General features: G+C 38.7%; 2 protein-coding genes across 2 annotated transcripts in view; both read left to right on the top strand.

Annotated features, from left to right (window-relative positions):
• The window catches only part of LOC109466427 (dorsal-ventral patterning tolloid-like protein 1), a gene marked incomplete at its 5' end in the record, with an annotated part of 5,367 nt that extends 1,645 nt beyond the window's left edge, over positions 1-3,722 (top strand). The window contains 2 exons of the mRNA XM_019764145.1: positions 566-644; positions 3,500-3,722. Of these exons, the coding sequence (XP_019619704.1) occupies positions 566-644; positions 3,500-3,722 (302 nt within the window). The remainder of the gene's footprint in view (positions 1-565; positions 645-3,499) is intronic.
• Positions 3,723-5,720: 1,998 nt separating this feature from the next.
• Positions 5,721-12,287, top strand: part of LOC109466426 (MAM and LDL-receptor class A domain-containing protein 2-like) — a 6,838-nt gene continuing 271 nt past the window's right edge. The window contains exons 1-10 of the mRNA XM_019764144.1: positions 5,721-5,765; positions 6,382-6,463; positions 6,742-6,849; positions 7,424-7,570; positions 7,800-7,880; positions 8,973-9,080; positions 9,630-9,932; positions 10,373-10,495; positions 10,621-10,836; positions 11,126-11,315. Of these exons, the coding sequence (XP_019619703.1) occupies positions 6,424-6,463; positions 6,742-6,849; positions 7,424-7,570; positions 7,800-7,880; positions 8,973-9,080; positions 9,630-9,932; positions 10,373-10,495; positions 10,621-10,836; positions 11,126-11,315 (1,316 nt within the window). The 5' untranslated portion in view covers positions 5,721-5,765; positions 6,382-6,423. The remainder of the gene's footprint in view (positions 5,766-6,381; positions 6,464-6,741; positions 6,850-7,423; positions 7,571-7,799; positions 7,881-8,972; positions 9,081-9,629; positions 9,933-10,372; positions 10,496-10,620; positions 10,837-11,125; positions 11,316-12,287) is intronic.

The following is a 12,287-nucleotide window of genomic DNA, read 5'->3' as shown; positions in this document are numbered from 1 at the left end:
ATATATGTATGTATTTAAATGTGTAACGAATTGTCAGCTAACCAGTGAATCATTAATAGCCACTGTTTGACGCCCTTTTAATAACTTTTATGTACAAAAACTTTAGATACTGATACTACATGCTTGTCAAAGTACATGACTGTAGAGAAACGTCTGTGCTTAATTGTGTCGATGAGTTTCAACATGTTATTATTATTACAAAGCATTTGGCGTTTTTGGCGTTTGGTAACTCCTAGCTTTAGCGCGAGAAGTACAGCAATAAATTATTTAAAAAATCTGTATTTAGTAACATGTAATCTATTGATTAAATATATATATATACATATATACACACACACACACACACACACACACACACACACACACACACACACACATATATATATATATGCTATCAGGAGAAGTATCCACAAAGCATTATGCACCATTGTTAAATAAATACAATTACTTTCAGCATGGCACACCACGACACAGTACAGTTCATTTGCAGTAACGACACCAACATCCGGGCAATGTGGGAACCCAACTGTCCTGAGTGGCAACTCCGGCAGATTCACATCTCCGGGTTACCCAGGCAACTATCCGAACAACGCTTACTGTACTTGGCAGATATCCGTCAGTACTGGCTACGTCGTCGCCATCCGGTAAGATCCTATTATGGCCCATCTATCTACTAACAGGATTGTTGAGAATATTAGAAGAATGAATTTTTTTTACTCGTTTCTCTACCCTAAAATACTATACAAGACTGTCTATTCCACCTTCCTTCAGTAACGGTAAGACATATCAAAAAGCGCCTTTTGTACATGTTAAAATGCCGAGCGGTCTGTCACTACGGTATTCTTTCCCATTGCTAGGCGCGTTCTAAAAGGTATCGGGTTACAAGACGCTATTTTGGCCTATTTTGGACTACCAGTAAAACACTTGAAAATAAACAAAAAGGATTTCATGGTAAGTTTCGTCAAATTAAAATGAAATTATTGCCTTAACATCTTTTAATATTAACTATTTGTGTTAAATCATTGATTTTTCAAAATTTCGCTCAAAAAGACGATTTTTTTCGGGTTTCCGACCACAAGTCATGCCAGGTTTTTAGGCAAACATCGTTTTAACCTGGCTACCTATATCACCCCAGATCCCCAATTTTTATATTTTCTGACGATTAGGAATAATATAAAAAATCGTGTTTTAGGGATTTTTTAATTTCTGATTTGAAGTCTAGTTTTTGTCGACATATTGGTGAAAAAATGATGTTTTATTTACATTTTTCGCACTAAATTACCCATAATTCAAAATTGAGGCCATTTTAAAAAAATCCCTAAAACACGATTTTCGGGACAACCGTAATGGTCATTTTGAGCCGTGAATGGGTATGCTTGACTCGCCATGCTTGCAGGTTAAAACGAGTTTTGCGGACGTGTCATGTCGACCAAAAGTCTGCATTGTGTATTAATTATTCATTCTGGTGTAAAGAATCATTACAGTATTCAAGGTCACCCAAGGATACGACAGTAGCTTCGCTACATGTTACAGATCCACAAAAAATGATAGCGGACATGTACTGTCCAGGAAACTGTTTGTATCTATAGAAAAATGTTGTTTTTTTTTTATTTGTTGCAAGGCACGGAGGCAGAAAGGCTTGTTTTGCCGCTTTGTTGTAAATGACCGCAGGTGACCCCGAAATAGAACGCGGGTTCGATTCGAATTGCCCAGATCGAACACGATCGAACACAGTTCGGGTTCTATGACATGTGGGAACTTTGCAGCCCAGATTTTACCACCGTGCACGGCGGTCTGTCACTACGGCATTCTTTCCCATTGCTAGGCGCGTTCTAAAAGGTATCGGGTTACAACACGCTATTTTGGCCTGTTTTGGACTACACGTAAAATATTTGAAAATACACAAATAATATTTAGGGGTAAATTTCGTCAAATTAAAATGAAATTATCGTCTTAACATGCTTTAAATGTTAGCTTTTTATGTTGAATCAATGATTTTTTAAAATTTCGCTCAGAAAGACGATTATTTTCGGGTTTCCGTGCACAAGTCATGTCATGTTTTTAGGCAAACATCGTTCAAACCTGGCTACGTATATTACCCCAGATCCCCGATTTTTATATTTTTCGCAGACTAGGAATAAGACAAAAAATCGTGTTTTAGGGATTTTTTAATTTCTGATTTTAAGTCTAGTTTTTGTCGACATATTGGTGAAAAAATGGCATTATTTGACATTTTTCTCACTAAATTACCCATAATTCAAAATTGAGGCCATTTTTCAAAAATCCCTAAAACACGATTTTCGGGACAACCGTTACAGTCATTTTGAGCCGTAAATGGGGTATGTTTGACTCTCCATGTTTCCAGGTTTGAACGAGTTTTGGAGACATGTCATATCGCCAGAAAGTGTGCATTGTGTTATTCATACTGGCGTAAAGAATCATTACAGTATTCAAGGTCACTCAAGGATACGACAGTAGCTTCGCTACATGTTACATGTCCACCAGAAATTATAGCGGACATGTACTGTCCAGGAAACTGTTTGTATCTATAGAAAAGTGTTGTTTTTTATCTGTTGCAATGCACGGAGGTAGAAAGGCTTGTTTTGCCGCTTTATAGTAAATGACCGCAGGTGACCCCGAAATAGAACGCGGGTTCGATTCGAATTCCCCAGATCGAACACGATCGAACACAGTTCGGGTTCTATGACATGTGGGAACTTTTCAGCCCAGATTTTACCACCGTGAAAAATGATGAAAATTAGTTGTTCCTATCTGAATTTATAGGTTTTAAAAGAATTCACCAGAAGGTCCCCTGAAGTTCTAGCTGCTAGGGGGATGCTAGGGGGATCAAACCAACACCGCTTATTTCTGACAGGAAAAGCTATCTGTCACCAAAAAGTCAAGACCATAGCATGTTCAGGATAAAAGATAAAAAACCGGAAGTTCTGCTGCAGTATCAAGGTCAGCCACCAGGAGGCCAATATTTGACCTTGGCCTTTGTCTTTCCAAGACTTACCAACATATCAAATATCATCTCAATCCATAAAGGCGTTCTAAAGTTGTGCTGACCACAAAGTTGCGGAAACACAAACAGACGCACAGACAGATACCCCCCAAAAAGAGATTATCTTTTAATGCATGGAATATTTGTAGAAGCCAATATCAGTAGATGATTATAGCAACTTTTTGGACTAAAACAACCCATAAAATTTGGTATGTAGGCATGTAGAAAATGCAAATGGGCACTTAATTTGCATAATTAAGGAGAGAATTCTATAATTACAGTGTTTTATATATAGTACTTTTATACATGTAATCTATTTAATCTATGGCAAGTGAAACATCAACAGATACCAATAATGCAAATGATGACCTAATTTTGATATATAATGTTAAAATGTAGATGTCGTTTGCATAATTAATAAGGACAAAAACTATATTTCATGGAGGTATGAGATCTTCGAATCCTTGTCCTTATTTGTATCTATGTTTTCCATAGGTTCAGTGTGTTGTCTCTAGAGGATGAAACAAACTGTGGTTATGACTCTCTGGCTATTTATGACGGATCGAGCACAACTGCACCACGTTTGGCCAGACTATGTGGTTCATCTGCCCGAACAATCTCCACAACCGGCCGGAACGCCTTTGTGGTCTTCCGTACGGACGGGTCCGTGACAGAATCCGGATTTTCTGCCAACTTTACAGCTGAGACAGGTTTTTAACACATTTACAAACGAAAAAAATGTTGGAAACGGTAGAGCTAGCTTGTTTCTAAGTATGTAACCCTGGATATGTACTGAACGGCGCTTCCTTTACGACGGAAGCAGGCGGAACATGGAGTAATCCATGGAGTAATCATTACTCCATGTTAAAACATGCAGACGTAAGACCGACTTGTCAGATTGTAGCTAGGCTAGTTGGCAATGTCAAGCGAATTGTAGTTTGCAGACCATCAGCAGATCGATAGCGTTTGGCAATATTAGTGCTACATGGCCAGGCTGACGGAACATAAAGCAGTCCCGTTCCAACATGTAACCATAAGATTACAATTGCTAGCGAAACTAAATATAATATTGCCTATAAAAAGCGGCTAGAATGTGAGAAATGCTGTCTATTTTAATATTTAAGCTTGCAAGTTGACGTCAACTTAAAATTGACGATGTCGTTTAATATCTTTAATAGTAATAAATATCTTTAATAGTACTAGTAATAGACCCTGGTATGCATATCTGAATAGATATGTGCAAAGACAGATATCGGAACAAATTATCAGATAATAGAAATAAAAACATATGGGAGTCATAGTGCCCTTTTAATAATTCCCTGTCATAATTCCCTGAGATGCAACTCGAAAACACAGTGATTAGAAGCATCCAACCTTTTCATCGGGCTTGATAAATACGTTTCTTTTGAATGGCTCAATGGAAATGTTTTATCTAACGTAAATTTTAATTTTAGCCCATCCAACGTTCAACAGATGGCTTTACTTGACATACGCAGACAGGTTGTCGACCAGACCAATTCGAGTGTAAGGATTTGCAGTGTGTACCACCCTAGCGTGCAACATGTGTCTTTTATAGCGTGATTGTGTTTTTAATACTATCTTGATAGATTTTAGACTTGTTAAGCGGTTTAAACCATTCCACATGCAGAAGGAGAAACAAAACAAAGTTCGTTCAATCAAATTTCTATGAGTTGAGGATGAATAGCGCTGATCAGAATTTTTCTAATTATACATTTTAACTGATAGTTGTAGTTTTACATCCCTGCAGATTCTTGTCGACCTGACCAGTTCCAGTGCGACAATACACACTGTGTACCGCTCTCAGCGAAGTGTAATCGGCATGCTGACTGTCTGGATTGGAGCGACGAAATTAACTGCAGTAAGTATGTGCAACCAAGTACAAAGACTTGTTCGTGCAACGTTATGCGCGCAATCGTCGTGGGGAAATCGGTTACGGACTGTATTATGGACACTGGTACAGGTATATTGCTACTATCCCAGAAGGCCAAGTTAAAACAGCTTTCTTTTTAAACAGCAATGATACCCACGCTTTCTTGTCAACTTCAGTTAATTAAGTACCAACATTGAATTGAAATGCCATATGTGATTTAACTATTGTTTTTCTTACTTCCAAGTTGTCTGGAGTTGTCACTTTGATACAGATGATTGTAACTCCATGATAACTAACACGGGAGGTTTTCGGTGGGTTCGACGCAGAGGTACTACATCGTCATCGTCAACAGGACCGTCAGCAGACCATACAGATGGATCTGGTACGTCAACAATTATGTTCTTATCTCCGTACGTTTTTAAAACACCAATAAAGATATCATTGTTGCCCAGAATGATAAATCACTTTATAAATCAACTTTATTGGCGTTTGGAAATAATGTATGTATTCCACATTTTAAGGAACATATAGTTAAAGTTTTATCATATATCCCATACTGTGATATTTGAACCGCACAATGAAAATATGTTTTTGTCCATTGTTTGATCTGTAGGGTATTACATGTATACGGAGGCTAATTATGGTGTCCCCAATGCTACTGTCAATTTGAAATTGCCGATAATTCGTTCCAACGGTCAGCACTGTCTGCGGTGGTTCTATCACATGTACGGATCTGACATGGGGACACTGAACGTCTATGTCTCCCAACCTCAGTATTCTGATATGTTGATATGGACAAGGTCTGGAAACCAAGGAAATCGTTGGGTCCCGACGTCGGTGTATTTTTCTAGCAATGCCAGTTTATTTCAGGTAAGTAATGATACATTCTGTAGTGCAACCAAGAGACCATAGTTTCAGTCCAATAATGTTATCTTCTAACTCGTAATTAGATTGATTCTGTTCTCTTTTGAGTTGATTTCATAGCCAAATGGGATAATAATAATTATGAATGTCTTTATTTCAGGTTTTTCGCCTATAGAAAACAATGGTACAAACATAGAAACGCAAGTTATACACACAGCATGTTAAGAATCTCTGTACTGACAATCGGACCTCAGAAGACATTGTATTATGCTGTTGCTGATGTTGTTTAGCCTATCAATGTAGCATAATTTTCTGTGTCTGGCTTCAAGTGTCAGAAGTTTGGTGAACAAACCTAGTACTTACACTGCAACATCTTGGAAACTTAAGAAGTATCCGAAAACAATTATTATATGCCACCCGACATTTGGCAAGCACACTAAAATTAACACAGTTCCATAGCTGGGCGCCAAACAACTGGGAACAATGAGTTATAAACAGTCTTCTTCACAGCAAAAGAAAAAATGTATTATCTGACATTAGAATATCATTTAAATATGTTTGTAATTAATTACCTATCATCCTGAAAGTCAAATATTTTTCTTAACACGAATGTAAATTACAGATCCTGTTTGAAGGTGTAAGAGGAGCTGGCATCACCAGTGACATGGCAGTCGATGATATCTCTCTAACGCCTGGTCCTTGCAGTGAGTTTGTTTTTAATTTTTTTCTTTTGTTTACTCTTATGTCTTATTTCTTGTGTTTAAGTGATTTTAAAGAGTCTGCATGGAAATTGTCCGTTGATATACTGAGATGCTTACCCTGGATAGGATGTTCAGGTTTTTGCATGGACGAATGCAACGACTAAACACTGTGATTATAAGCATAAGCTTTGCTCCTGTCACTTTGTTATCACCATTGATGAAGAAATAACTTAAGCCAATTAAACGAACTATTAATGGCTCTACTTGACAAACCTCTGCAGCTTGTGGACCTGACCAGTTCCAGTGTAACAATTCGCAGTGTGTACCACTCTCAGCGAAGTGTGACGGCCATGCTGACTGTTTTGATTGGAGCGACGAAGCAAACTGCAGTAAGAAGTACATTCAAGTACACAGCGTGACAAGTGAATCTTTCTTTGAAAGATTTCACACATTAATGGGAGCTTCTGTACATGTATAAGATGTCTACATGATAATCTAAGGTCTTCTGATCGTGGTTATTGGGTCAACCTGGGTGGGGTCGTGTGGCGCAGTCGGTAGCGCGTTCGGCTCACACCTCAGTGGTCGCGAGTTCGAACTCTGCCCATGCCAGCGATCCTGTGCCCTTGGGAAAGGCACTTTACACGACTTTCCTCGCTTTTTCATTTCACTTCACTCAGGTGGAAATGAGTACCTAGCTTCCGTTAGGGACGTCCCTCGGAGAGGACGTTAAATGGAGGTCCCGTGTTTGGGGAGGGCCACATCCCATGCACGTTAAAGAACCCACCGCACTTATCGAAAAGAGTAGGGGACCTTCCCGGTGTGAGTGGTTCAAAACCTTACATGTACGCACATGTACAAAACTGGTGTGTTACGTTTTCTAAATGTCCGGTCTGGCTTAGATTAGTCTGTCACGTCACATTTACAGTAAAAATGTGGTAAATATACATACAATGTCTTTTTTAGCTTACGCCCTTGAAATCACATGTGACTTCGATGAGGATCCTTGTAACTCTAAGACCACTGCTGGGGGAAGTTTTCGGTGGCTTCGAGACTCGGGTAGTACCCCAGCCTTTGGATCAGGACCATCACAAGACAATACAGATGGATCTGGTATGTCAACGATGTTTAAGCTTATTTCGGTCTGCAACTTTTCTAAAGATGTTTTCTTTACATTATTTTTTGTCTTCATCTCATTAATACAAATCGTTCATTTCATTTTAGCAAACACACAGAAACACATAAAGGATGATACGTTATACATGTACATAGATTTAGCTAGTGTAAATCAGAGTATGATGCTACTTGTGATCGTGTGTCAACTTTGTTTTTCAACTTTCAGGGTTTTATATGTACACGGATTCTAGATTTGCACCTAACGGTGCTACTGCCAGTCTGACGTTACCCCTTATCGGCTCTACTGGTCAGCACTGCCTGCGGTGGTTCTATCACATGTATAGTACATATCAACGTGGAATGGGAGCACTGAACGTCTATGTCTCCCAACCTGAGTACGCTGACGTGTTGGTATGGACAAGGTCTGGAAGCCAAGGGAATCGGTGGCTATCAGCTTTCTCTCCCATTTTTCCAAATGGCACTGTATTTCAGGTAAGGAGTAACATTGTTTTACATGTAAGTTTATGTAAGTTTGTTAATGCTGTTGAACCTAGCTATAGTATATTTTTCTATTTGTTTTCAAAACTAACAAACAGCTTTAAAACTGCTCAAAATGCATCCAAATGCAGACCTTTATAGAAATTAGCATTATCGTTGCTTACTACGCATATTAGCAAATATCCTTGCTGTTAGAGTTTAGGTACAAACTATTATTGTTCCAGTTCTGTAATGGATGTTTCTGCGTAAGAAAACAAAGGTTATGAATTTATTTCATACACGAACTTACCACACTTGATTTCGTCCCACAGATTCGCTTTGAAGGCGTAAGAGGATTTAGTTACTACAGTGACATGGCGATTGATGACGTCTCTGTAACATCAGGCCCCTGCCGTAAGATTTCTTTACACTTCTTAACGCATTGCTTTTTTGGTGTATCATACCATTCACAAAGATGGGTTTTCTTAATTTGAATGCTTTTCCAATTTTAATAGGCTTTAAAAATCTTTTATTCTTTTAGACCAATATTAAAGCAGAACATGTAGGGGATTTGTCGTCAAATGATGCCCATACAGTAATGGGATATGTAATGGGAATGAGTTTTAACATAAAGTAACATCTTTCGCAGACGTATGACGGCAAAACTCCCTCTTGGTAGACAGTGTAAAACTCGCGTATCAGCTAACCTGTTTATATAAATGTACCCTCTACAGGTTGCTTATGTCTTCATATTAGATGAGTATTTTGTAGAATGTTTTGAACGTGTATTTTACATTAAGAGATACACAAAACAGATCTGGTTTTATTTCATTTGCTTGAATTGAGGTTGAAATCTGGATGAGGAATGTTTGCATAAAACCTTGTATACGTTAATGATAATTGTACTTATACATGCCTACAGCTTGTCGGCCTGACCAATTCCAGTGTAGCAATGAACAATGTGTTCCGCTGTCTGAGAAGTGTAATGGTCATGCTAACTGTCTAGATTGGAGCGACGAGACTAATTGCAGTAAGTATGTTTAAACAAGTACAAATGAACGATCGACGCATACACTCACATTGGTGTTGACATTGATATTTAGAAAGCTTTAAGAGGGGGCGGAGTCGTGGCAATAGGCTTAGATATCGTGGGTCACATTTACCTAACGAATTCATTCGTATTGATTTCGTCGGCTTATTAATCTATATTTTTGAATTAATATACTCATGCTGCGAGGCTGATTTTCTTCATAAAACTGTAAACTGATCTTTTATCAACCGCTTTTAATGAAGAATGAAACGTGTTTATAATTTAGCTCTCGTATTCCATTGAACATTACGCTGATGTAACAGTTCTACTCGGTAACCCGTAACCCAGGTGAGCGGTAATACCATTCAGGTGTTAATGCCATTTAGGTGATACTATTCAGGTGGTTAGCCAACCTTGCAGTAGCCTAAAGGCCGTGTTACGTGGCGACCACTAAGTAAAAAAAAAAAAAAACAGTACGAGCCCTTTTCTGCAAGGTATTAGTCATTATGGTCGAAATAAGCTTTTACAATTGACTATTTTTTTCAACAGCAATCGACCCTATCGTATGGGAGCCGTTCAACTTTACTTACGACAACACTTGCACCAGCTGCACCGGTGAGCGTTTTGTAAGGCAAAGCAACTACACCTACGGAGGTCAGAGTCTGTACGTCGGTGTTGTTTTGTGCTCGCCGACTCAGTACAAGATTTTGCTGAGTGACAACCTGACAGGGACGTTCCAAAATATAGGCGATGGTGCGGGACACGGTCAGGATCACTGTGAGCTTGTTGGAGCTTCATCAGATCCTCCGTCCTCGTCACTGGATCCGGATTATCGCACCTGTAGTGGAACAGGTAAGCAAAGCCACGTAACTATTAAGAGTACTGTCTTGTTGTGGTAGCTACAGTTGGTGATATACCACCATATTACCACACCACCATGGTATTACTTACGTAATATATATTCAAAACAAATGATAGCTGGTTGTTTATTACTTAAAGCTGTTATCAGTAGAGTTTAGATAATCTAACAACCGCGACGGGGACCGACAGCGTCTAACAGATACCTTTGGCCCAATGTTGACGTCACACTTCAAAGAAGCCACGTGACAAGCTTCACTGGGTCAGTCTACTGAGGAAGACCAGAGTGACTGGTCGAAAGCTCTAGGTGAATTTTTTTGTGTTGGACCAAAAGTTTTAACTTTAAACATGTAACTACCAACACAGATGAACTTTCATGATAGTAATCTAACAATCATTGATTTTGTAAAATTTCAATTACGAACATGTCATAGGTTATTGGCGCTATCGTCGTGAAGACAATTTCACCAGTGGAGCCATCGGTTATGGATCAGACAACGGCATCGCGTGGTACGGACGCTGGTACGAGTGCGGTGTTACAATCCCTGACGACAAAGGTATGGCAACGATTTTAATTGACCGTGCCGTCTTATTTGTCAAATAGGAGCTAGTAACATGCACGAGTAATGGTCCCAAAAAGCCTGATCTCATTTGATTTTTGTTTGTCTTAATTGCTCCATAGATCGAGACGAGGGTGGCTGGAGTTGTGAGTTTAATACAGATCAGTGTAACTCCATAGCAGCTAATTCAGGAGGGTCAAGAGGGTTTCGATGGATTCGCTTTGGCAATACAACGTCATCGTCAGCCGATGGGAACCATACGACACCGACTCCACACACTGTTAGTACACCATCATCATGGTCAACAGGACAGTCAGCTAACTATCCCGATAGAAAAGGTACGTCAACGGCCTTCGTTTGTATTACTATTATGATTGGAAGTATTGTGGCTTGCCACTAGTGCCCTTCTTCTTTTGATAGTTAAAGTGTCCAATATGTAAGTGCATTTCCTATTTTGGCGTTTTGCATCATTAAAATTATTCAAGTAATTTACAAACTTAATGTGTTATTTGAGTTTTAGAAGACATAGTTTTAGTATAGTTGTGTATTCATTTTCATCTTAGACTTACATGACTTAAATTTTAATTGTCTTCTGACAATATGCTTATTCCATTGTTTGATCTACAGGATCTTATATGTTTGCGGATGCTACATTTGGTTTGCCTAATGCAACTGCCAGTTTAACGTTGCCCATCATTCGTTCTGCCGGTGATCAGCACTGCTTGCGGTGGATTTACTACATGTACGGATCTGACACGGGGACTCTGAACGTCTATGTCTCCCAACCTCAGCAAGCTGACATATTAGTATGGACAAGGTCTGAAAACCAAGGAGGTACCTGGAGGCCAACTTCAGCTACTGTTTCCACCAGTTCCAGTGTATTTCAGGTGGGTGGCGATATGTACTGTACTACCATCAAGGCAACAAAATAAAACCGATGATTGAGATCACGACTAATCTAATAATTTTAATCTTTACCTTTTGTGTTTACCGTTTCACGTGGTTCAGCTTTCTTTTTTAACCCTACCTAGACCGGGGGGGGGGGGCTAAAAGTGCCCGCGGCAACTTTGATGTCACCTAGCGTCTGAACGGCTAGCCGTAGAACGGCCAAACTTGGTGACTTTTCCTAAAATATTGTTGGCAACAATTCTTAATCATTGAAATAGGATAATAATTTTTTGTGTTGCCATGGCAACGGGTTTCTGACAGGCATTTTTTTGCTAAATTTAGTACTTTTTGTTTCAACAATAGAATTTTATGGGTTTTATGTCAAGTTACTCATGGTTTCTAATATCAATAACATCCCATATAATTTTATGTAAATTTTATCATTGAATATGCATAATTTATGCTAATAAACGTCATTGGCCAAAATCCAAGATGGCGGACCATATTATTAGAACAGGTACATACAGGTTATTTTCATTAAAATTTCACCAATACTTCCATTTCTTTTTCCAAAAAAGGTTTAAATGAAGGTCTTTAGTATGTTTACAATGTATTTTAGGCTTTATGATGAAAAAAAACTATTTTTGAAAATTCAAGATTGATGATCCAAGATGGCGTATATCTTAAATATGCATGACGTCATTTTATGACATCACCGGTGTTGCTATTGGCAACATAAGACTTAGTACACCATAACATTCTGTCATAAACACTTTTGGTACAGTTATGTTGAATACCATTTAGTTTTCAGGGAAAAACCTATTTAGACGGTTTGGCCAATAAAATCACATTAATGACGTCATAATGACGTCATATTACGTCATAACGACATAAAAATTAG

Source organism: Branchiostoma belcheri, unplaced genomic scaffold (assembly GCF_001625305.1).
Source record: "Branchiostoma belcheri isolate BF01 breed outbred unplaced genomic scaffold, Haploidv18h27 scaffold167, whole genome shotgun sequence".
Classification (NCBI taxonomy): Eukaryota; Metazoa; Chordata; class Leptocardii; order Amphioxiformes; family Branchiostomatidae; genus Branchiostoma; species Branchiostoma belcheri.
Note: the sequence above shows the minus strand (reverse complement) of the source record. Positions and strands in the feature narration are given on the sequence as shown.